The 27,685-nt window shown below is 33.4% G+C and overlaps 1 protein-coding gene across 4 annotated transcripts in view; it reads right to left on the reverse strand.

Annotated features, from left to right (window-relative positions):
* LOC131164899 (uncharacterized) overlaps positions 1–27,685 on the reverse strand; it is a 163,993-nt gene that overhangs the window by 56,970 nt on the left and 79,338 nt on the right. For all 4 annotated transcript variants that reach the window (XM_058122437.1, XM_058122436.1, XM_058122438.1 and 1 more), the window contains 7 exons: positions 26,089–26,250; positions 25,840–25,987; positions 25,602–25,702; positions 24,841–25,002; positions 8,791–8,838; positions 8,579–8,686; positions 2,034–2,108 (listed from right to left, as the gene is read on the reverse strand). In XM_058122437.1, the coding sequence (XP_057978420.1) occupies positions 2,034–2,108; positions 8,579–8,686; positions 8,791–8,838; positions 24,841–25,002; positions 25,602–25,702; positions 25,840–25,987; positions 26,089–26,250 (804 nt within the window). The remainder of the gene's footprint in view (positions 1–2,033; positions 2,109–8,578; positions 8,687–8,790; positions 8,839–24,840; positions 25,003–25,601; positions 25,703–25,839; positions 25,988–26,088; positions 26,251–27,685) is intronic.

The raw sequence follows: 27,685 nt of genomic DNA on the forward strand, positions 1-27,685 counted from the left end.
TAATTTAACCCACTATACTGTGCCTTGTGGGGTAAGAGAGCCCAAAACTGAGCTTCTTGGAGTGGGGAAGAGTCCCACATTGCACGGGGAGGTGAAGGGGCCTCGGCTTATATGGAGATCAGGTCCCTCTCCTGTGTAGGTGCCTTTTAAGGACAAACCGTGAGGGGTTTTCCCCCAAAGTGGACAATACCTATACAGTGGGAGTGGGCTGTCATATGGAGGGTGTTCATTGTGGGGGGAGATCCAAGGGGAGACATTGCCAACAACTCTGCACGATCAATTGATGTTGCTGAAGGAGAAGCAGAGGAGGCTAGACCAGAGGCAACTAGGGCTTCTTGCATAGATGAAGGGATGATGAAAGTTGTGTGGGCTGGGCAAAGGTCTTTGACAATCAATATAGATATTGGCCAAATGTTTGAGAGTAATAAAGGCCTTTTAAATTCTCTGATGGGCCTTTTAGTTAAGGAGGCACGAGACCAGAACTTTGATTCAATATTGGGCCAGTTTAGAGGGGGGAATATTCAACAGGGTAAATCACAGTTGGGCCAAAAGAATGGGCAGGCCACAATGTCTCCATTCGAAAAGAAGCCCCTCTTCTGAAAACCTGTGAGGCTACAGGAATTAATATCACCTCTTAACAGAAGAAAGATGCAGGCAGATCATTGCTTCAATCATCTTCAAACAAGAACTATGGTGGTCAAGAGGAGAGAAGCAGGCGCTCTGGAAACAAAGGAGACAAGGATGGGTGGCAAGAAACTTTACTAATTTTTTAGAGAGTGATGCATCTCCTTTTCTGGAGAAGAATGATACTAAGTGTGGTTCCAGGATTGAGTTTGGGGGATCTTCTTCCAAGGATTTTGATTCTTGTGAAGTTGAAAATCAGGACTTTATTGTGGGTATGGAAGGGAATTCAGATGATAAAGGAGTCAATTCAAATAATTTGAAGACACGAACGGTTTACGCTTGTCGTAAGGGTGCACAATAAGGTTTTGAAAGGAGGAAGCATTTTGAAGATAATCAGGATTCTTCTTGCAACGAAAAAAAAAACAATTCTTAAGAGATTCTAAAGGTGGTTTTAGGGGAGTAGCCTGCCGTTGAGAGGGTTAATACAATTAGGGACAGTAAGAGATGGGGGAATGTATTGAATGACAATAGCATAGGTAATAGTGATTTTAAATGTGACAAGGGCATAATTTTTTATCAAACTCAGGAGCAGCAAGGATTTTCTTCTGATTCTTCTTCTGATTGTCTCAGGGATTTAACTTATTTGCCACCTCCTCCTCTAGAAGGTTTAAATGGAATCAACATTTTTGTGGATGATGTTTCTATAGAACAACTTAAGGTAAAAGATGGAATTCTCCCCAGTCCAGTTCAAGTCTCTATTAATAAAGACATTCAAAGTCAGAATTTGTTGTATAATTTGGGCCTCACATTTGTTGATCATGGAGGAAATGAAGATAGGCTTGATGGGGGTAAATCTTAGGCGAAGAAGGGTCAAGGGAATTAGCAAATTTAGAGTGTTCGGTGAACTATTATTGTAAGGGATTAAGGAGGGGCGTTCTTGGATAATTTCATCTTATTATTATTATTATTATTATTATTATTTATTTTCCTTTTTGTTCTTTGATTTTGTTTTTTATTTTTTTCTTTTTGAGGAATTCAGTATCCTCGCTCAATTTTACTTTTATAATAAAATAATAATAATAATAATAATAATAATAATAATAACAAGATCAAGTGGAACTTCTTTAAACTTGCATTGGGAGTGTGGAATTTAGAGTTCAGATTTAGATTTGTATGGATTGAAGAAAACATAGTATAAAATTATCTTGAGTTTCTTCCAAATCCCCATTAATCCAAATCCAAGCCCTGCAATCCTTCCTCCCAAAACACTACCTAAATGAATTTGACAGTACATCAAATAAAAATATTAATTTATACAAGAGCTCTAGAAAGAAATTTTCTTTCATAAAGTAACCAGAAAAAGTAATGACCACATTTCCCCCTTAAAATCATTTTAAAAATATTCTTACCAGTGATGGAAACTTCAAGTAGATATGTACTGCAAATGTTTCCAAATACTGGCGAACACCAGGGAAGTTGTTTCTCTAAAAGGGAAAATTAACATTAGAAAATTATTATAAGTTGCAAATTAAAATAATAATAACAATTAGAAAAATCAGATGATATCAATATTCAGTAATTATTAATTGCGAACTAAATCATATCCTCAAACCAATAAAAGAACTAATGAAGGAATAAAGGATAAATTCAGCATTTTCATGATGGAAGTCTTCTCCTCACATCGGGGAGCAATTTCAGCAGGCTATTATTACAATAAAGAACATGAAACTACTCTAAGGCAACCATGCATGCACAGACTCATTGGCAAAAATAAGCAAACAAAAAAATGCACTCAAAGACACATATGATCTGGGGATATTCTTTTTTGATAGCTGCATAAATGAACAGCATCCGTACGTATCCATGATCCTACATTTCCATGAACTTGTCAAAACTTCTGTCGAGGTTTCTGTTTTCCATCACTCACGAAATTGAAATCGCACTTAATTTCTGTCAAAATTTCAATGAATCATCTGAAATGTATCAAAATCTCGTAATTTAAGAGAAACTTGTTGAAATTTAACTATAGAATCAAATTTCCTTGGATTCAAATGTGAGATTTACACAATGTGAAATTTCTTAGTTTACCTCATTGAAAATTGACACTGAAATGAAAACTTTCATTGAAATTTCAGTATGTTTGAAGCTTCAAAATTTTAGTCAAAACTGAATTTAAAACCTTGCATGCATCCACACAAGGTAAACTCGAATTAAAATACTCCATCAAGCATGCTCATCTCAAAATATTAAAGAGAGAGAGGCTCTTGGACCCAATAAAGCCTAATCCTAATTATGTTTCTTTTTATCCAATTCTACTCTACTTTATACATTTAACCTCTCACCTTTATGCATGGCCCTTTCTTCATTTTTAATGAGTACAATCACATTAATCTCAAAAAATGATTCCATTAGAATACCTTATAATTAAGTTGAATTACAGAGCCTAAAAATTACCCTAATGATATCAAGATTTCGATTATCTATGAGTGAGGACACCAAGGCAAATAATATTAGGCTAATCTACACAACTGAAGTTACCATGGAATAGAATATTTCCTTATCAATTAATGTTCCTCAATTAAACGAGTATAGCATGGAATTATTGCCAAACCTCTAGTACATTCATATGTCCCATAGTTTTCTTTTATAGAAAAAGAAATATATTAAGAAAGAGAAGTGAGAATTATTATCTAGGAGAGGACAAGAGATACACATGGCAGGAAAACAAAAAATAAAAATAAATAAAAAAATAAAAATAAAATAAAAAAATAAAAACCAACAAACCCTAAATAAGAAAACCCCTCTTTACACCTTTCCCTTCATAATTGATAAAGCTCTTAGGCCTCTGCTAATTCCCACTAACCTTTCCTCACTTTTCTTTTAGCTCCATCCAACTGAACTTCATTTCCTCCAGGATCAACCAACGACAATCCCATCCCATCCAAAAAATTTTGGGCAGCAATGTACTGCTCTTAAGCCTTGCTAATTTGACTAAAATAAACCCCAAAATTGTTCCATCCACAGGGGTGTACTTCTGTGATGAGAATTATTTTTTGGTAGGGTTTAAAAGATAACTGGTTAACTGGTTTTTAGAGGGGGTTGGTTTTTATACGGCGTTATGTGCAAAATGGGAGTTGGCTTCTCTTGGAAGCCTTTGGGTTGGTATAAATATATAAATAAAAGCCTTCAGATACCTATCCAGAGGTTTTTTGGCATTTTTCCTTGAGAAGATTTCTCTGCAAAGCTCAGCTCCAGAGCAGCTATGTTCGTGAAGATATGGAAGCTTTGGTTTCCAGGATTCAACTCTGTGGTGCCTACCAGCCACTCCATCATTGCAAAACGCAAGAGATGCTGGCAAAAAGCCACTTTTACTGTTTGATACTGTTCTGAAACAGCACCACAACAAGTAATTGTTCAGATTTAGCGTGGAATTAAGGTGCTTCATGCTTGCACCTATAACTTAAAACATACATTGTTTTGACCATGGGCTTGATATTCCTCGATTGTTTTCTTAAGTCTCTGCAAAGTATCATCTAGTATTGGAGGCTGATCTGAGGATTAAGTTGTTATTGCGCCTAGAAAATTGCCCTATCTGCTGGACTGAAATTCATGGCACTAACCTTTTTATTATTTTGAGGATTTATTTGAGTCAAACAAAGTTGTTAAAATACTGTTCCAAAATCTCTGTCTTTATTTGTGAAGTATTTTTCTATTGCTACACCTATTTTCATCAATAACTGAACCCATCGGCCCGAAATTATTAAATGGGCTTTGGGCCTCTTTGCTAGGAAATTTACTTTAATCCATAGCCTGCCCACTGAAATAATTCAGAGCATGAATTCCACCAAGAGTGTCAAACAATCACTTTGCCTAAAAGCTGAAGATGTTAGATTGGGGCCAGCAATGTACATCAACCCATAACACTCCCCTGCACGCACTGCCTGACTGCCCATGGAGAGATAAACAAATGACAAACAACACCGGTTACATGGAATAACATAATTCTTGAAAAACGAACAAAAAATGCAGGCAACAAGACTAGAACCCAAGTATCGGCATATATTGGAGACAATAATTTAGTTAAATCCATGGGTTACCCAGGAAATTTAATTAGATCTAGCCCAGTAGCACCAAACATCACACCCAAGTGCAAAAATATGTAGATAACACGCACCCCATCCAACTCCAAGCCCACTCCATTACTCTTGTGACAAACCTTAGCTGCAACGAAGTCTTCCAGTACAGTGCCTGCCGCCACATCCAACAGAGATTGAACCATACCTCCACAGGTGCTGCAACACCACCCACCCCACTTGATCTTTACGAATCTCCCACCAGCGCATCCTTCCAACTGGTCGTACCTTCCACTGATTCCAAAGCTGCAACAAAATGATTCCAACTTTACCCTTTCAAGCCCCCACGAGCAAGATAGAGTACTTGTTATTGTTTGATCGCACTCCCAATTCCAAAAACTAGCCTTCACGATTTGACCTATTCACCACCCAAAAATGCATTCTGCCAAATGGTTTGTGGAGAGTGAAACTCTCGAGACAAATTGCACACCCATCTTGCAGCTGAAAAAAGAGCAATCCTTAACCAATTCCTGAATCAAGAACTCTCCTCCAAATGAACAAAACCTCCTTCCTGAACCTTTTATGGGCCTAGATCAAAAGTCTTGCTTTCAATCTGCACCAATTTGAGGAGATTCTCCTAAGTACCCTCTTTCGATCACATCTGTAGAAAAAAGAAGAGGGAGAAGCATGCAAGACAGTGAAAGCGAGAATGACAAAGACACTTTTGAGAGCGCAAGAGACATTTCTAGAATCATTTCCTTTCATATTACACATAGTTATACTTGTTAATGATATTAGACACTTTTTTCTAATCCTCATTTCACCTTGGCCAATGATTCTGTGAGTTGCAACATAATTACTAACATTCTCTTTGAGTTAAACCACTATATGCCATACATGTTTAATTCTTTGGTGAGAAAATAAACACATTGCATGATCAAAAATTTGAAGCTCAGCTACAAGACAACTACAATGCATAAGGTCTAGGGACAATTCACATAACTGCGATCGAGACCATCCATTGACTAGTAAAGGTCCATTTTAGATATTCTTAACATGGTCAAGCCTAATATACATGTTCTCTGACAAGCACCCTTGTGTTTGTTTTGGTAACTCGAGATTAATCATCTCTGTAGCATAACATAAACTGGTATTTTTGGATTTTCGATGCCAATTCACAATACTATTACTAATTGGGTGTTTGTTTGCACTGAATAGGCTTTAAACAGAACTGGTTAACTGAATAGGTTTTGTTAAATAACCAATTATATTTGGTTGAACATCTAAATGTCCACTTATTACCACTGGTTCAGCGAGCACTCATTTGATTGCTGAAAAGACATTCGAAGGCATTCCTAGTACTATCACGATTGCCTCATCCAACAGCTTTGTTCACCTCTCTCTCTACCATACCCATACTCTCACCACCACCATGACACCACCATTGGCCATCGCTGCCTTCACACACCACCTCCCATGATGACCACCGCAGTGGCCACCCATCTCTCCACACCAGCCTCCCATAACCATCACCAGATCTGGAGCAACAAAGATCTGATTTCAAAAGTTGCCCACCAGCCTGCAACCCATTTTCTCCGTCTGGGCTGCAGCTGTGTCAAGAGGAGAAGAACTGGAAGATGTCGTCGACGAGGGAGGTCATGGAGTGCGAGGTCTTCAATTTCTCCTCTATCTGGAGTAGGAAATGGATACATGATGGCCATCATCTTGATCCAGCTCCACCATCACTCATCTTTGCACCACCCATCACAAGAAATGAATTTTTTTTTTTTTTTTTATTAATTTGATATGATGATACTTGGGGAGATGGTTGATGCACCAAATTTGGTACAAATCTAAGAAACCATTTTTTTCGGATTTTATAAATCTGAATTGATGTACCATATTTGGTGCAAAAACAAGAATGGATTTTTTTATTTGATAAGTTTGAATTGAGGCAAAGATATGCTGCAAGTACAAGAGACAAATTTTTCAAATTGATTTGATAATTTTGAAATTTTCGAGGAGATGAAATTTTCATGTATTTTAGAAATTTAGGTAAAGTTGTCGCTGTGTGACCTGGAGGTCACAGGTTCGAGGCGTGGAAACATTCTTTTGCAAAAATGTGAGGTAACTTAGGTAAGGCTGCGTACTATAGACCCATTATGACCCACCCCTTCTCCGGACCACACATATGCAGGAGGTTTGTGCACTAGGCTGCCCTTTCTTTTTTAGGTTTCACCAAACAAGTTATACTTTTCAGTGTTAAGGGGTTCAATCAAGTTCTGAATCAGTTCAAAATATTCAAAGTTTAATTCAGCATTCAGCATTTAATGCTTAATTTTTCCAAACACTCCCTAAGAGCATTTAAGAGATCAACGCTAAGAAGTATAAATAGCATGTTTGTAACGTCCTTAGAACTTATTCTCACAACTTAGATTCTATCACACAACAAATTATAAATGGACATGAACAGTTGGCCACCCATTATTAATTAACTAAAAATATAGAAGAATGCAAAATGCCTTAGCCAACTAATTGGCTTTTATAGCTAACAACCAATGCTGATTCTAAATAATTGATGCCTTACACAGAAACATTTTAAAGATAGCGTCTGACTGAGCAGGGGGAAAAAAAAAAAGAAAAAGAAAAAGAAAACTAGAAAACTAACTTTAAAATGGCAGTAAAGTTCCATCCTAAAATTTTCTACTTAAATTTCCACAAATCATCTGCAGTTTATCAAAATCTTGAAGTTTCAGTAAAATTTGTCAAAATTTAAGAATAAAATAAACTTTCCTCAAAACTAAAATTTGATAATCGAAACCCAAAGTGAAATTTCTCTCTCAATTAATCTCCTTTTTTGTTGAAACTAGGACTCTTACAAGAAGGATATGAATCATAGCTGTCACATTTTGAAAAATTGTATGTAAAATTAAAGTTAGATATCAGCTTTCACATTTTAATTGATCATTTATATCTAAATTGTCCATACTTGTATAATAAATAATGTTTAACTAATCTACGAATTTCATTATATTAACTAAACAGTGCCATTAACGTATTTAAAACATTTTACTTCTAAATCTTGCATTATTATGTTTATTAAGAATATCAGAAGTTTCACAAAAGAATTCTATGCTTCACCAGTAATTTCTGTTATTTTTTAAAAATAGGAATTGAAATCGAATTTGGCACCCATATCAAAATGCCAATTTTTGTACCCTCAGAATTTCTGTCTGAATTGGAATTTATAACATATATATATAGATACACACACATATGTATGCATGCATGTTCAAAAATAAAAAATTTGAACCTCACCACATGACAATGCTATCATATTTTTGAAACAAATCCAAATCAAAACAATCATATTCAACAAAGGCGTGATGATTGCAACAAATTAATTGATAACAAATCATTGGCAAGAATAATTTTATTGTACGGACAGTTTTAAAACTGAATTACACATTTTTTAATGAAATTAAACAATCATGAATCCCAAATCACTAAGCAACAAACATAGACATTCTTAAGGAGGAATGGTAGGAGATTTCTAAAGAAAAAAAAAAAGCTATATTAACCAATGAAAACCTAGAAATAATGCAAGGAAAATTACTTCAACCCAACCTAGAAGCAAGGAAAAATAAATTAAAAAATTGATATGTTAATCAATGAAAACCTAGAAATAAACTTGTTGGGAAAAAAAATTTGGTTGGTAAAATTTTGACCTTAGATCTCCATTACCCCAACTCAACCTAGAAGCAATGCAAAATAAATAAGAATTTTAACTCAGTTGAAAATATCTTCCAAAGCCAGGGCCAAATGTTTCTAAGATATTCTTAATGTACTATAAAGGAAAATTCAATGTGAGTCCTGCTTACATAGAGGCATATGTGCAAGTTGCGTGCAACTTGTTGAACTATATCTTCATCAACGAAACGTGATAAAATACATATCATTTGCCAAGCACGAACTTTACGCCTATGGATCTGACAATGCAAAGAAATACAATAACCAAAATAATTCCCCAAGCTTTGTGAATCATTCCACAATAAACAAATGTCAAATCCTTATTCATCAAAATATAACTTACTGCACTGTACTTTTTATACAGCTCCTTTGAAAGATCTTTTTCATTTACCTACATTAAGATGTAAAACAATCAATAGCTCAGTTGGCTGCTGATAGCTGAAAAAAGAAATTGTCCAAGAAACTCATTGATTAATCACTAAAGAGAATTTCCAAACCAAAAAATATGTGCCTATGATCAAAGCTGTTCAAACTAACCATTTAGAGAAAATATGCATTCATGTTTATCCGAATGAGAAAGCATGCACATAACTACATAAAAATTCCCCACAATATTTTAAATGAGTGAACTTGAACATAACTGTTAATAGCTATTTGGCATTGCTGCCACGCATGGTAAAGTGTGAGTAGGGTATTGTTAATGGTTATCTGGGGCATTTAACATTATTCATTTGTGCTAGTGTTATGTTAATAAGGGTATTATGGTCATTGGCAAGGACTTGACATATATTATAAATAGAGGGAGAGACCTATTGTTGTGATTAGGTCTTCCATTTTACCCAATACTTCAACATGGCATGAAAGCAAGTGCTGCAAGTCCAACCAAAACCCTACTGCCAAACCAAACCCTAAACCCGATCATCCTATGCAAATCTGCCATTATAGGTGATCAACCGCACCTCTAGAGCTCAAAAACAAGCCCAAGGGTCCCCGAGAAAGCGAGAAACACAGCAGTTGATAGAAACCTCTTAGATGTTGCTGCCCTTTTCAGAATCTCCAAAAGCCTTCCATATTTTGCAAAACCAACAAAATACACTCCCAAACCCCTCCAATCTATGGGTTTGTGAAACATCATTGATCATTGCTAGAGGACTCTCCATGCACTCCCATGTGCCAGCCAACTGCTGCCAGCTCCAACCCCATACACCAATGCATGAGACTTCTCCCCAGCTTGTTTTTCAGGAATCTCCTCCAGAATAACTTAAATCCTTTCATAGACCATAATATCAAGTTGTTTTATCCAAAGATCCAACATTTTCCAATCATTCACTCATGGCAACTCGTTAGTTATTGTTTGTACTATTAAGGTCACCGATGAGTCTCTTAAGGCAGTGGTGATGTTATTGTTTGTCTGTTGGTTCTTTAGGGCTGTGGCAGAGTAATGTCAGTAAAGCAGTGATGGTTGTTTTCAGTATTTCACCTTGCTTGTGGATGTTACAGTTGTTTCAATCGTTCACCTTGTTTTTCGTTGGTCTGGTTTGTAACTGTTGGGATGGAGTCCAAGAATCCCAAATGGATGTTTTCTCTATCATTGCCACAGACAAGAACTGGAAATTTGGAAAGAATTATGTTCAATGGTCAAAGGTTGTTTGAGGTATATTTGACAGGCTAAAGTAAATATGAACATTTGTTCCAATCAAGGGTCTCTGATGATAAAAGGAAAGAAGTGTGGATTCAATATGATGCATTGATTGTCTCCCTCTTGTGAACTTGATGGAACCACAGCTGCATGCTTGCATGCATGTTGCAGTATGCAAGGAGATTTAAGTTTATGCCAAGCTCCTGTACTCAACAACATTATGCATATATATATATACCAAGGAGTGCTTTCCATTACAAAAAGGAGATAGGAGTGTCACACAATACTTTGTAGAAATGAAGTGCATCCAAGAGGAACTTAACATAACATTGTGCACCAATAATGGTCTTAAATTTCCACGAAATTGTCGAAATTTCTGATTTCCATCACCCTCGAAATCGAAATGGCAGTCAATTTCCATCTTGCATAACTTCCGTCGAAATCTCAACTAATCATCTGAAATTTATCGAAATCTCAAAATTTTAGTGTCGTCAAAATTCAAATGAGAAGTTTAGGAGTGAAGTGAAATTTCTATTTTAATTTATTTTATTTATTTTATCGAAACAAAAGGCTATTACAAGTGCTTTTGAAATTATATGAAAAAATAAACTTACAGTAACATTTTATTTAACCATTCATGTCTAAATTATCATTATTTGTATAATAAATAATATTTAAATGATTTATGAATTTCATTTGTATTAACTAAATATATTTAATGTACATTATCTTACAAATATGTTTGATACACATACTATTTTACAACTTTTCCACCTCATACAAAACATAGATGTATTTAATTTGCAATATATTAGTCCTAAAACTTATATTATTATGTTTGGTAACCATTTCTAAAGTTTCAGAGAGAATTCCATGCTTTATTACAAATTTTCATTATTTTTTCAAATCGAAATTATAATCGACATCGAAATCGAAATTTTCGTCAAAATTTTCGTGCAAATTTCTGTACTTTTGGAGCTTCGAAATTTGAGTCGAAATCAAAATTTAAGACCTTGGTTAATAACAACTGATGTTCAAGAGATGCCAATGTAAAGGGAGCAGATGACAGTTCTTCAGGTTTTAGCGGATTTGAAACCTCAGTTTGAGGCAGTTCAGTCCCAGATTGTTAGTAGTATAGAGTTGCCATCCTTTGCCGATGTTTATGCTTCCTCCAGCACAAATTCCCCAGCCCTAGCATCTAGTGTTTCAACCCCCGCGAATATTGATTTTATGGTTATGGTTTTCATTGCCTTCTACCCCCTGCACTGCTGCTGCCACACCACTCCAAATCCATTGTCGCCTAAGTCACCTACATTGAAAAATTTAGAACAGCCAGTTCCTACTTTGAGTCCTATGTCTAGTCACAAGTATGAATCTTACCAGTTGGGAAAGCATCATCATGTTTGCTTCCTAAGTCAATAAATAGGCAGCAAGCCCTTTCATGTTAGTCGCATGGTTTTAAATGACAGTAGTAGTCCACATAATGGAAATGGCGTCCATGCAACAGTGACAGCAATCACACGGGTTTTATAATAGGCAATGGCAACCATATTTGTGAATTCATTATTTGCATAGAAAACATCTGCATTTGCTACTTTTCACTACTTTCTTCATTTTAAGTGAAATTCGAACTAAGTAGTCACAAATATAAATAAAAATGTTGTACAGAATTCCATATTTTCCACTCTTTTAGTCCTAATATTTTATATTAAAAATAAAATGTTCATATGTTAAACAAGAACAAAAATACATCCAATAGAACATATTTTGTTCTCAAAACAAGGTGTAAGAAAAATAGAAAAAAAATTCAAAGAACATAGAATACGAACATATAAAATTTAATGAGAAAAATCGGTCTTTATTTGAATGGAAATTATAAATAAATGACTGTTAGATGTCAAGGAAAATAAACGCAAAAAATGAATTTTTTTAAATAAAAAAATGACAACTAGATAAACCACCTTAAAATTGAGTTTCTAGGCTTCAATAAAGGGAAAAGAGAGGGGGAAAATGCAAGAAAAAGGACTCGAAAACCTATCTTAGTCATTCACAGCTACACTGGCATTGTAATGGCCCGTAACGGCCTTTTCAATTTTGAATTGAAGTACCTCCAAGATATAGCCTCATAACAGTCTCAGAAGCCACCGATACTTTTACATAATGTCCATAACAATTGTTACGCATCGATTTTTAAAACTATGGTTAGTCCATTCCAAAGTTTGGGGCCCTAGTGTTCTTGGTGGTAACATTCCCCACTCTATTCTCTTCCAGAACACCACTATTCTCTTTACCTAGTTATTTGGGTGTATGTCCTTTGTTCATTAGGTAACCCCTGAGGTAGATAAGTTGAATCATCATGCTATAAAATGTGTCTTTCTAGGCTAATTGTGTACTTAAAATAGATATCATTGTCCCAATCCTACTCTACATCATTTTTTTATCTCTACCGATACTTTTTCTGAGTCTACACCATATTATTGTCAATCCCTAAGTGCTTATGATCTTAATGAATCTCTTCCTTTGCCTAATAGATATTAATTTATCATCTCTACCCAATCATGCACATGTGTCTCCATGTAGTTTGAGTCCTTCTCATTACCTAAATTATCCTAATTTGCAAGTATATTAGCAACGGTGACTCAAGGAAAGCAAGTCCCCTCCAGATACTACTGCTAAGCTTTTGGTTTACTTGCCTCATGATCCCATTTCCCATGATGTTGATTCACCCATTGTTGTCTAGAAAGGCAAAGGTCAATGTACAAAACATCCTATCTCTAACTTTGCTATGACTTCTTGCCACCCTCTTAATATTGTTTTGTTATTACTCTATCTCCTATTACTCTTCCTAAACCTATTTCTAAAGCCTTAGCTCACTATGGATGGAGGAGTGCAATGGTTGAAGAGATGAGTGCATTATAGGAAACTGATACTTGGGAATCGGTATCTCTTCCTCCTGATAAATTTGTGGTTGGTTGTCGTTGGGTATATATTGTGAAAGTCAAACCTAATGGTTATTTGGCACACTTTAAGTCACATCTGTTTTGCCAAGGGATATACTCAAGCGTATGGCTTTGGATCATTCAGACACATTCTCCCTAGTTGTGAAACTTGCCTTAGTAAATTTGTTATCTCCTTAGCCAAATGTGAAGAATGCCTTCCTAGATGGTGATCTTCAAGAGGAAGTCTATATGAAGCAACCACTTGGATTTTATGCTCAAGTGCAGGCTTAGTGTCTTGGCTCAAGAAATCATTATATGGCATAAAACGGTCTCCCAGAGCATGCTTTGGTCGATTCAGAGTTATAGTACTTAAGTTTGGCCTTTGACCATATTTCACTTCATGTTCTATCAACGTACTCCATCCAATTGGGTTTTTCTTATTGTGTATGAGAATGATAGTGATTACTCATGATAATGATCAACATTTTCAAGGCCTAAAGCATTTTCTACAGACTAACTTTCAAACCAAATAGTGGGTTGTTGGGATCCAAATTTGTTGATACACCCATGGATCTTAACGTTAAGTTAGTGCTAGATATGACTAATTTGTTGCCAAACCCAAGACAATTCCAAAGACTTGTTGAAATGTTGAATATCACACACACACATTCAACCGAATATATCGTTCACAACAAGTGTTCTAAGTTAGTTCTTGATTCTCTTAGAATAAGTCATTAGGACGTAGTAATTCACATCTTATGATACGTCGAAGGTGCACATCGGAGAGGTCTCTTATATGAGGATTAGGGCCACACTTAAATACAAGGATATACAAATGCAGAATGAGCTGGGTTACTTTCCAACAAAAGATCCACAACAAAGTACTATATCTTTGTTGGTGGCAATTTGGTTTCCTCAAAGAGTAAAACACAAACTGTGGTGGCTAGGTCAAGTGCTAAGTCAGAGTATAGGGTCATGACTCACAATATATGTGAACGTTTTTGGTTGAAGAACAAGTTGGAAAAATTAGGTTGCATTTTTTTTAGGCACTTATGTACTCAAAAGGGATATCAATCTTATAATCCAACCTTGCATCATTTTTTCATTTCCACGATGTTACCTTCATTGAGACTACGCCATGCTATTCTAATCCTTAGAGCTCTTCTGACCAAAATGAGTCCCTTTCTCTGCCTAGCCTTCTAAACTCTAGAATATTATCTTTTCACAACCACCTTCTAATTTAAGTCCTTCTCTTCACCTTGATCATCCTAATTTGCATGTGTATACACGACAGTGGCTCAAGGGGTGAGAACCTCCTCCAACGTCTACTACTACTCCTCTACGTTCCATGTTTGGTGATCCCATTTCCCAAGATATTGATCTTCCCATTGCTGTCCAAAAAGGTACTCATCTTTGAATCTTTGATTTCGTTCTCTATAATTTTGTTGACACCATATCACTGTTCTGTTAATACTCTATCTTCCTTTTCTTAGAGCTCTGTTTCTAAAGCCTTATCCCATCCTAGTTGCAAGACAACAATGGTTGCAGAACTGCATGTTCTAAGATTATAACTCTTGGGACCTAGTACCACTTTCTCCTTTTCATAAGTCTGGTTGGTTGTCGCTTGGTGTATATTGAGAAAGTTAATCCTTAGGGTTTAGTGACTTGTTTGAAGCAATGGTTAGTTGTTAAAAGATATACTCAAGTGTATTGTTTCGATTATTTTGACACTTGGCGTTTGGTTTGCACTGTAAGTGTAACAAGTATGTATTGCAAAAAGTGCTTTTCCAAAATAACTTTTTAGAGAATATTTGAAGTGAATTTTGAGAAATAATGAAATATAGCTTTCTGGAAACTTAAAAGTGACACTGTTCAAAGCAGATTAGTTTTGTAAATATAATAAATTTTAGAGGTAATTTATAATTTTCAAAAATATAGTAGAAAATAGTCATATATTATTTTATTAAGAGCTATAAATATTAATGAAACATAATCCAATTCTAAAATGAAGAAAAAGAACCATTTATTAATTTAAATTAATATTAAATAAATTTAAAATATTTATTTAATAAATTTAATATTATTTTAAGATAAATTAATATGATAATCATATTTTATATACATACATTAAGAACAAGATTATTGTTAATTAAAACAAAACAATAATACATTTTTTTAATTAATAAAATTATTTAAATGTTGATTTAAAATTTTAAAAATAACAATTAACATTATCATTAATTAAAATTTTAAATAGAAAATACCACTATTTTAATTTAAAATATATTACAAAATAACATATAAAATAACTATATATTATTTTTCTCTATATTATAACATACTAAACACAATTCAATTAAGGAATGAATAAACAAACCGCCTATTAATTTAAATTAACATTAAATAAGTAAAAATTATAAGTTTAATTATTAACACTATTTTTAATGAAATATACATTAATAAAAATAATATTGTTAATAAAAATATAGTAAGATCAATATACATTAATAACAACAATATTGTTAATTAAAATATAGTAATATTATATTATTTTCCTAAATAGAAAATATTTAAATTTTAATTAAAAACAATTAACATAACTGTCAATTAAATTTTCAATTAGAAAATATTAATATTTTTTTTTAAAATATATTAAAAATAATCATATATTCTTTTATTATGTATCATGGCATATTGGTTATTAATGAAATATAATTCAATTTTGGAGTGAAGAAGAAACATCTATTAATTTAAACTAACACTAAATAAATTAAAATTTTTAATTTAATTAAATAATGTTATTTTTCGACATAAATGAGTATGATAGTTATATGTTATGAATATACAATAATAACAAAATTATTGTCAATTAAAAATAATAATCTTCTAATATTTCACTTAATAGAAAATATTTAAATTTTAATTAAAATAATTATTAATTAAAAATATTAATATTTATAATTTAAAGTATATTTAAAAATCATATATTATTTTATTCATATATATTAATTAAACTATTGATGATATATAATAATATAAATTCATATACCACCATATAATAAAAGTGAGTCTCCAAATAATGCTTATTTTAAGCACGACCAAACACCACTTATGACTTTCAGCACTTTTCCAGTTCAACACTTATTATCGGCACTTATTAAATTCAACACTCTTTTACTAAAAAACACTTCTTCAAAAGTGGTTTCAGACAATCCGTTAGATGTTAAGAGTGCCTTCCTAATAGGGATCTTCAAGAGGAGGTCTCTTTGCAGCAACCACTCAAGCTGAGTTCCAGATTGAGGGGGATTGTTACTAGTTAGCATTATTGCTGTGTTATTGTTGTGCTAGTAGGCATCTGTTAGGGTGTCAGTGAGGGTCTTATGGTCATTGTTACGTACTTGGAATATATTATAAACAATGGAAGAGACCTACCATTTTGATTAGGTCTTCTAGTTTACAAAATACTTTAACAACATATGTCAACTGGTTTTCAAATTTTGTTAAAATAAAAGAAATAGAAACTCAAAACTTAACAAATCACATAGAGATTATATCATCCTCTAGAACTATAATTTGGTATATGCAGAAGAGCAAATATTAGTCTCCGAGAAAGCACAGTATAAAAGGGTTACTGTAAAAATACTCAACCAATAAAAGAAATTGGAAATTCCATAACAAAACCAAATAATCATTATCATCTGCAATGTGTTGTCCAAACTATACAAGGCTGCAACAATATGGTCACTTAATCATCCATAACTAACATGGCATCCCTCTATTTTCATTCTATAATGTAGGAAATCCTGGAAGATCTGCGAATTATCTCCGCTACACAGGCTCAAAAATTTTAGCCTCCTTTGTTATACCATATGTTGGTAGTACAATAATCCTAAGAAAATCTAATGTAGGGCACATGTGACCAATCAGAAACATTCATTACATAATACAATTCATAGGCTACTGGCCTTGGAGACCAAGCAAATCACTTTAAAATTGAATTAAGTTATAAATGATCAAAATCTTCTACGCTTCTTTAAATTCCTGGATGACTCATTGAGAGCTTATATACTTTTTTATGCAAGTCAATTGCCACTGCTTCAAAAAAACCTGCCTTAAAATATGTCATGGTAGGCGATCCATCTAAATCTTCACCTGAAACTTGGGTATGAATTGAAATTGAACATATACGAGAAACATGGCACGTCACACAATCATTGGGGTTGAACATCCAAAACATTGGATGGGAGAGACACTAGAGACAGATCAGATCATGCATACAGTCAATGCTTTTCCATCATAGAGCCCAAAAATCCTCCCAAAGAAAAAAAAAATAAAAAAGAAAGTCCCAACTTGATTGCATATCACATGATAAGGAATTCCATCCTATGCAAAATAAATGAAACTCAACCAAGTGTAAGAATAATTTCCTTAACATGGCTCAAACAGTCTTTAAGAACTCGTAAGTGGCTGGGAGAACCACCAGAGAAACACAAACCAATAAGAAAAACAAATTCAGGGAAGATCCAGAAACCACATTAACGTGAACAGCATGACTAACATCTCCATGATTACTAACCCCATAACACTGAAAAAAACAGGTGACACCTGTGGCCAATGATCACATTGGAGCATTGAAGACATGGACATTTACAAAAAAATTTCTTCAACTCCACCTTCCTCCACACAATCCATGCACTGCTTATTTAGGGGTCCAACCACAGCTCATCCCTATCATCCTCCATAGGGTATAGGATTCTCCATATTAATCGTAAGGTCTCTGATGAGGACAACACGCAGCAGAGTGAACTTCTTTTGTGCATAAATTATCTGACTTCTCTTTCTTATTTTCAAATTTAGAAATAGAAACAAGGAGTTTGACTTACCTCAAACTGAGCAAAAGATAAATGGTATGGAGTTACTTTTCCATGATTGCATAGGAAAATCCTGTTTTTCTCCTGCCCCTAACCATCGTGAGTTTGACGAACTGAAAATCTAAGGTCTAGAGATCAATTTTTAACTCATGAGACGTCACATAAATTCTCATAAATTTTATAAGTCAGAGTCAAACATGTAGAATACAGCTCATGGATTTTTCAAGTCCTACGTCCTCACCATTCTAGGATACGCAACAGTGTTTGATATTCAATTTTTCATCTCCTAGTTGTTGAAGGATAAATCTGTCATTCAAGAAGGTATCCATATCTTTCCAATATTTGGAGGTACCCAAATATTGGCTCATACAGATATATTGCACTGATCACCAAAACACCACAATTGGCTTGAATATTCATGAAGACAAGAAATAGCATACTCAAACCTCTTCTTGCAGTCTTGCTTGGCACCTCTTTATAGGAAAACACTTTATCCATGTACAAATCAATCTTGCAAAGAATTAGGTTCCTCTTCACCACTGAATATTGACAATTCAGCTTTAAAACGACAAAACTAGTGTGCAGGTAGGTGGTAGCATGGACCAAATTGGTGCTCTACTAACACAAACAACTGCTGGTGGAGCATTGCATAATGAAAGGGGTTAGTGCTTGACATAAGAGTATAGAGGATTCAGATTTTGGGGTTTCAATTTTTCAACACTAAAATTCATTTCCCAAAAACCAATAAAACTTCATTACATGATATGATTTACTAACTAGCTTTGCACAGAAACCGTAGCTGTGCTACAGCATCACTCAGCTAAGAATAAAACTAAAATAATTAAATTGGGTGAAAAGAAAAACTAAATAATCTTTAGATCTTGATATACATAGTTTGCCCCAAAGCATAAAAACTTAAGCTTTTAGGTAAAGTGGTAATCTAACATGGTATCATAGCTATGGTTGTCAGAACCATGGTCTGAAATTTCCACGAAAATATCCAAAATCCTGTCAAAATTTCCGCTTTCCATCATCCTCGAAATCAAAATGGCAGTTAATTTCTGCCTTGCATAATTTCTGTCCAAATTTCAATGAATCATCCGAAATTTACCGAAATCTTGAATTTTAGTGAACTTGACAAAATTTTAAGTATATAGTGAAATTTCATTTGAATTCAAATGTGAGATTTAGACACTGTGAAAATCCTCTCACAATTTATCTTTTTTTCTTTATTGTTGAAACAAAAGATTATTAAAAGGGCTTTTGAAACCAAGGTCTTAAATTTCGATTTCGACTCAAATTTCGAAGCACCAAAAGTATGGAAATTTCGATTCCGATATCAATTTCGATTTCAATTTGAAAAAATAAAGGAAATAAGTAGTAAAGCATGGAATTCATTTATAAAGCTTTAGAAATGATTAACAAACAGAATAATGTAAGTTTTAGGACTAATATATTACAAGTAAACACATCCATGTTGTGGATGAGCTGGAGAAGTGGTAATATAATATGTGCATCAAACATATTTGTAAGATAATGTCCATTAAACATATTTAGTGAATCAGTTAATACAAATGTGTTGGCCTTACAAGACTTAACATCCTGTTTTAATGCTAACAAACAAGAGGAACTTAACATATTTGGTTGAGTGATAATATTTCAGGATTCAAGTTTTTGAAGCTCAAGTATATGCATACAAGGATGACCAAACAAAGTTTAAGCATGGATGTTAAAGAGCTTAAAGTATATCGAAGGTTGAAGCAAAGCAAGAGAGCTCAAAGAAAACAAACATTAAGACTCAAGCACTTAGAATGTCAAATGTCCTAAGAAGTCTTTATGTAAGTGCTTCATCTTTTAAATATCTGTTAAAATATTTTTGAAGCTCATTAGAATGCAACAAAGACTTAGAGACCAGTTTTTTAAAACCTTGGAAAATGTTTTTGAAAAGTCACATTTAAGTCTTTCAAATAACAAAAGGTTTAAAAGCTTAAAAAAATAGAAATTTTGAAAAAATTGACTGGTCAGCCAACTAACTAGAATACACTGAATTTTCCCAGCCGACTAACTAAACATACCTGTTGAATAACTGCCCAGCCGACTGACCATTTGAACTTAGATCAGTCAGCGGACTGACCATTTGAACTGAGATCAGTCAGCCGATTGACAAATTTCCTGGAATTTATTTCTGGCGGACAAAAGGGTCTCAACCCCCTATCCAGCTGACTGACCCTGTAAAAATACCTACCCAGTCGCTTATCCAACCGACTGACTCTACAAAATTTTTAAATTTTGAACTTTAACGGGAAATTTCTAAAAATTAGTTTTTCAAATATGAACGTTATAAAAACTTGGTAGACACTCCAAGTAACTTGGGAAACAAGGAAACTCATCCTAAAAAGTCTATAAATACTCCTTTAAACCCAAGAAATCAAATCACCAAGCAATCACACAGCATTCAAGCATTCAACTCTCAATCTCTCACAAAGCTCTTTCTTGCTCACACTCCATCTGAGAGAATTCATTTGAATTGATGCTGATTCACAAGCCTACGATTCTAATACTGAGTTTTCTCAATCACTAAAGAACCCTTGGTGATCTCTTATCTTGAGCATCAATTCTATTTCATCTTGATATTTAAATTCTTGAAGTTCATAGTGCTGAATATTATACTAATCTGCTTTGCTTGAGAGTGTTCTTGTACGCAGCGTTTACTTCATATTTCTTGTAGTTCTTGGACGATTCAAGGTGTTTGAATCATTGCCCAAGCATGGGGTATCGCTTGGAGAGGTGCAGCTCTAGCCTATTGAAGGAGTGACCGAGTGTGGGGTATCACTTGGAGAGACGGTGCTCTAACCTATTGAAAGAGTGTGTAACGGTGTTGTTCCACCTGGAAAGAAACTGATTTAGTGGAATCCTTTGGTGGTTTGCCAAAGGCAAGGACATAGGTTGGGGATAAGCCGAACCTCATAAAAAACCCGCTCTCACTCTCTTTTACTTACTCTCTTTATTTTCAGCATATATAAACTGCGTGGATGTTTTAAAAGGATCATAAAAATTACGTGAATTGGAAATTAAATAAACCAAAGTTTAATTTTGATTTGGGATTGCGGAAACTGAAAAGGAGTATGTTGATTGATCAATACTTTGCGGAAACCTCAAAGGGAATACGTTGATTGGTTAACACCCAAAGACAAATTAACTAAGGGTTTATTTAAATTCTAAGTTATTGGGAATTTGAGTTGTTGTTTGCTTTGAAGAATCAATTTCATTACCACAGGGTTTACATATATTTACAAAGCTGCAAACAAGAAAATATCTTGAATTCTTGAAAAGATGAAAATTGCCAAAAGGCCATCTTGATTAGGTATTTGTGGATTGAACACTTTGATTGTTGAATGATTGGTTGAACGTTTAAGTTTTTATTTACTTGAGTTGTGTTGTGACTAGTTGGAAATTGATACTCAAGTTGTGACTAGTTGGAAATTGAATAAAGAACGAAGGGTTGGTTATGGATTGAATATTGTTTTTCAAAATTGTATAAAGACTTAAGTATTTGTTACGTATTGGATAAATCAACAAGAAGTCAAGAATTCATTAAAAGAATTAAAAGAGATTAAGGATTCTTGAAAAGAATTAAAAGAAAATTTTAAAAACCCAATTCACTCGCCCTTCTTGGGACTACACCTTAGTTTTCAAAATGAAATTCATAAATCATTTAAATAATATTTATTCTATATATTTCCACGAAATTGTCGAAATTTCATTGCATAGTTCAAATTTCGACTAGTTTCGCTAAAATTTTGAGATTTCGATCAATCTCAGATGATTCATTAAGATTTCGACATAAATTATGCAAGACGGAAATCGACTGCCGTTTCGATTTCGAGGGTGACGGGAACTGGAAATTTCGACGGAAATTTCAATAATGTCGTGGAAATTTCAATAATTTCGTGGAAATTTAAGACCATGTTTGAAACTATATGAAAAATTAAATTTATAACAACATTCCATTTAACAAAGGTCTTAAATTTTGATTTCGGCTAAAATTTCGAAGCTCCAAAAGTACGGAAAATTCAATGGAAATTTCGATTTCAATGTCAATTTTGGTTCAATTTGAAAAAAACGATGGAAATTAGTAGCAATGCATGGAATTTTTTTATGAAACTTTAGAAATGGTTAATAGACAAAATAAGGTATACTTTAAGATTACCATATGACAAATTAAATACATCTATGTGGTGTATGTTGCTTGCAGATGATATTATATTAATTGACGAAACTAGGGACGGAGTAGAGGCTGAGTTAGAATTATGGAGAGAAGCTTTGGGATCTAGAGGCTTTAGGATAAGTAGAAATAAGACAGAATATATGAAATGTAATTTTAGTAATTATAGGCGGAATATTGGAGACAAAATTAAACTTGATCATGAAGAAATAAATAGCACTTGTAGATTTAGATACCTTGGATCTATTATGCAAGCTGAAGGAGAAATCGAAGATGATGTAATGCATAGAGTTAAAGTTGGGTAAAATGGAGAAGTGCTTCAAGTGTGCTCTGTGATCGTAGAATACCCTTAAAATTGAAAGGAAAGTTTAATAGGAAAGCTATAAGACTAGCTATGTTATATGGATCGAAATGTTGGGCAACGAAGAAACATAATATCCAAAAAGTAAAAGTTGCCGAGGTGAGAATGTTTAGATGGATGAGTGGTATAACATTGAAAGATAAATTAAGGAATGAACATATTCGTGGTAAGTTAGGTGTAACTCCTATAGAAGATAAGATAAGGGAAGGACGACTCAGATGGTATGGACACTTGTAACGTAGGCCACATAGTGCACCTGTGAGGAAGAGTGACTTAGTTACTGTGGGGGGTAGTAGAAGGGGTAGGGGTAGACCAAAAATAACTTGAGAAGAGATAGTGAGTAAGGATTTAATATCCTTGAATCTATCAAAAGAAATGGACCATGATCGCCTAAATTGGCGGAAAATGATTCATATAGCCAACCCCACCTAGGGCGACAAAGACTTGGTTTTGTCGTTGTTGTTGTTGTATATTAAACAAATTAGGTTGATATAATAGAAATTCAAAAATTAATTAAATATGATTGATTATACAAATAAAAATTATTTAGATATGAACGGTTTAATAAAATGTTGTTGAAAGTTTAACTTTCCATGTAATTTGAAAATCCCTTGTAATAACTTATAATATTTTGTTCCAATAAAAAAGAAATAAGATAAATTAAGAAAGATATTTCACTTTGTGTTTAAATCTCGCATTTGAATTCTAAGGAAATACTATTCTATGGTTAAATTTTTGACAAGTTTCGCTAAAATTTCGAGATTTAAATAATTTCAGATGATTCATCGAAATTTCGATAGAAATTATGCAAGATGGAAATCGACTACCATTTTGATTTTGAGGGTGACGAAAAGCGGAAATTTCGATGGAAATTTTGATAATTTCATGGAAATTGAAGACCGTGCATTTAACCATTCATGTCCACATTATCGCATTTAACCATTCATGTCCACACGATCTTTATTTGTATAATGAACAATATTTAATTGATTTAAGAATTTCATCTATATTAATCGAATATGTTTAATAGTGATTTTATATTACAAATATATTAATACTCATTATTATATGAATATGCTTAATACACATACTATATTACAACTATTGCGCCTCAGACACAACATAGATGTATTGATTTAAAATATTCAGACACAACATAGATGTATTAACTTAAAATATATGCAAGTCCTAAAACTTATATTATTACGTCTATTAACCATTTCTAAAGTTTCATAAAAGAATTCCATGCTTCACAACTAATTCCATCGTTCTTTCAAATTGAAATTGAAATTGGCATCAAATTGAAATTTCTATAAATTTTGGTACTTTTGGAGCTTCAAAGTTTTAGTCAAAATCAAAATTAAAATTTAAGACCTTGGTCAAAAGGTCCAGAGTTCTAGTCTTATTGCTCGCATTTATTGTGCAGTGGTTAAAAGTTATCTTATTCCCTACAATAAGGTGACACTAATCATTTGTTTATCTCTTTGTGTGCAATCGAGCTGCACTGTGCAGAGGAGTGTTAAAGCTTGACATATTTTGTTGGCCCACAACCAAACAGCTTAAGCTTTTAGGTGAAGTGGTAATCTAACAATAACAATAATAAAAATTTCCTAGGCTTCATAGAATTCCATGATGACTTATGAGATCTATCATACATGTTATTGTCGCAGCACTCATACTACGCTGTTTGCATCAATGTCACCTAAGGAAGACAAAGCACATTACCAAAAACATGTACCAAAAATCAGGGAGTTACGTTAACCACTAATACTAAAATATGGTATACAACATGTTTAAAATTGCCACTCAACCACAGCTATAACGACCAAGAAATTTTAGATAGAGGAGAAAAAAAGAGGATATAATTCACTGGACATTGCATATGATATTCCCGAACTAAAAATGGTTCTAAGCCTACAACATCATGTGTCCACAATGATTGTCAACAATCCATACTAGACTATGACATGATATCATAGTCACTTGCATATAGTGATCAAACTTATGTCAAAAAACCAAAAAATACAAAATGATTTACATAAATAACCCTATAAGACCTAAGTTCTTTAAACGTCAAAGTGGAAAATAAACAGAAGCAACTGAATAAATCTAAATATCTGAAACTAAAAATTAGCTTCTAATGTATTAGAAACTAAAAACACAGCACCTATGACAAATTGTCTAAGCATAATATTAACTACGAGTCATAAAAAAGAAACAGAAATACCATTCATAGAACATATGATGCAAAACTCTAATTTAATATATTCTTTGAGTATTTTATTTTCATTTTTTCCAATTATTATAGAGCCTAACGTTTTATTAACAATTAAGTCACAAAAAATCACATGTCCGTACCACAGCATCAAGAAGGTCCAACAAAAACAACTTTCCAGATTCACGAGCAGCATGGCAATCATCATTTTCATTCGTTGATCCCACCATATCAGCCAAGTCAGCCAGCTTGTAAAAAAGCACAGCAATAGATACACGTGCGTACAACTCTGTGTTGATAAATGCCTGATAAGAAAATTCAATAATTAATAGCTTATTGTCAGAAAGTCCCACAAAGAAATTTATACCAAACGAGGACATCAAAACTTATAATAATTAGCAATTACCCAATATCACTAGTGCCTATTTTGAGGATGCAGCAACCACAATAATTTTTTTTTTTTTAAAAATCATTAAATAAAGCTGTGTACTATTGACCCAACGTAGTCTGCCCCTTCCATGGACCCCACATATGCGGGAGCTTTCTTCACCTGGTTGCCCTTTTAGAGAGAAAGATGATAGGTAAAAAATCCCATTCAAAATGGTCCTCTATCATTAAATCCATAAAAAGGTCCTTCTCACATGAAAAACTTTTAGCATGCAAAGCACCAACACTATGCTCCAATGCATAGACGAGAAACCACAGCCAGAATTATCAATCCTCATAGACCAGCCACCCGTTTATTATGCTTTCTTAAAAAAAAAAAAAAAAAACCTCTGATTTCTATAATGACAATAACACCCTAGATCTTGCAGAGCCTTAACAAAAAAATGGAAATTTCATCAAGAAAACATGCCACATTGTCATACTGCATTAAGTTCAAATTTAAACACTTTAAGCTTACTTCAGTGAGTTCAGGTTCTGGGCTATTAGCCAATAAAGATACTTCAATCCTTGCATCATGGTTCTCAGCTAATTCAGCTTCAAAATCCTCATCAAATGCAACTGGTGCAGAAAAATATCAAAAAAAGAAAATACAATTGCATCATGACATTGTAAACTCATAAATTTTTAAGATGGCAGACCAAAAAAAAAAGGCAGAACACAAAAATAAAAAAGAAGAGATTTTCATAGGGCTGTACCAGAACCATAAAGTGATAGCAACTTTAGCTCATTTATGTAGTACTTTATCATCTTGGGGTTTGAAAGCCACAGCCCAGATAGGTGCAATGCAGCAAGACGAATAGTACGTGGACTTTTTGTACCCTCTTCCAGAACTTTTTCAATGAACTGTAGGCAAGTTGTAGCTTTGTCAAAGTAATAAAGAAGTTTTCCTTTTTTTTTCTTTTTTGAGGGAGTATAGAGGGAGAAGAGAGAGAGCTGCCACACACCCACTTTAAAGGCCCAGGTGCATTGTCATTAACATGCATCCTCTCCTCACTAAACAGAGAAAAATGCAAGACAGAGGACAAAAGAGCAGCAATAGCTGCAACCCTCCGTTTGTTGCAACTGATGTGCAATATCCAAGAAGAGCGAACAAGTTTCCACACCATCTGCATCAAAAATCATTTACAGTTCTATGTAAATGTGTGATTTTAGAGAGAGAGAGAAATGGAGCAGTTATAGATAATGAAAAAGTATGATCCCTATTGACTCTTAGGAATTCCTTTTTTCTTTATTTTTGATGAGAAACAAAATTTTAGTAAGTGATGCAAGGGAATCAATAAGTGCTTTACATTACAAGTAAGCTTCATAAAATACAAAGAAAAGCAAATGACCAAACAAAACAAATTAAAATGATCGAACAATAAAGGGTAGCAGAGTCTTCATAATCCATAGAGAACCAAAAAAAAATACATTAAAAAAACCAAGAAAACCACAACCCATTTTTTGCCAACCAATATGCTACTCCCATGGAAGAGAGGTCCACCAATCTTCTTGGGTCTTGCAGACCAAATTGCTGATCTAACCCTAAGTGGGAAATTCAGAACATCTAATATGCTTCATTCAAACATTTATAACCTAAAAACTCTGTTAATACATCACATACATGGTCTTAAATTTCCATGGAATTTTTAAAATTTCTGTTGGAATTTTCACTTTCCACCAAGGTCTTAAATTTCAATTTCAACTCAAATTTTGAAGCTCCAAAAGTACGGAAATTTCGATTTCAATGTCAATTTCAATTTCGATTTGAAAAAAAATAACAGAAATCAGTAGTAAAGCATGGAATTCTTTTATGAAACTTTAGAAATGATTAATATAAGTAATAATATAAGTTCTAGAACTAATATATTACAAGTTAAATATATCTATATTGTGTATGAGGAGGAAAAGTTGTAATATAATTGTGTGTCAAACATATTGATAAGATAATGTGCACTAATCATATTCAGTTAATACAAATGAAATTCCTAAATCATTTAAATATTACTTATTATACAAATAATGATAATTTATATATGAATGGTTAGATAAAAAAATGTTATCGCAAGTTTTTTTTTTTCATATCATTTCAAAAGCCTTAGTATTAATCTTTTTGTTTCAATAAAAAAAAGTAAACTAGAGACAAATTTCACTTTGCTCCTAAATCTCTCATTTGAACTCCGAGGAAAATTCGTTCCACATATAAAATTTCGACAAGTTGCACTAAAATTTCAAGATTTAGATAAATTTCAGATGATTCATTGAAATTTTGATGGCAATTATGTAAAACAGATATCGACCACCATTTTGATTTCGAGGACGACAAAAATAAAAAATTTCTATAATTTTGCGGAAATTTAAGACTATGCTTTCCACCACTCTTGAAATCAAAATGGTAGTTAAGCTCCATCTTACAAAAAATCTAACAACATGTCCATAAATCATCTGAAATTTACCAAAATCTTGAAATTTAATTGCAATTTTTTGAAATTTTAACTATAGAACAAAATTTCATCAAAATTAAAATGAGATTGAAACCCAAATAGAAGTTTCTCCCTTAAT

This window comes from Malania oleifera, chromosome 9 (assembly GCF_029873635.1).
Source record: "Malania oleifera isolate guangnan ecotype guangnan chromosome 9, ASM2987363v1, whole genome shotgun sequence".
In the NCBI taxonomy this organism is placed as follows: Eukaryota; Viridiplantae; Streptophyta; class Magnoliopsida; order Santalales; family Ximeniaceae; genus Malania; species Malania oleifera.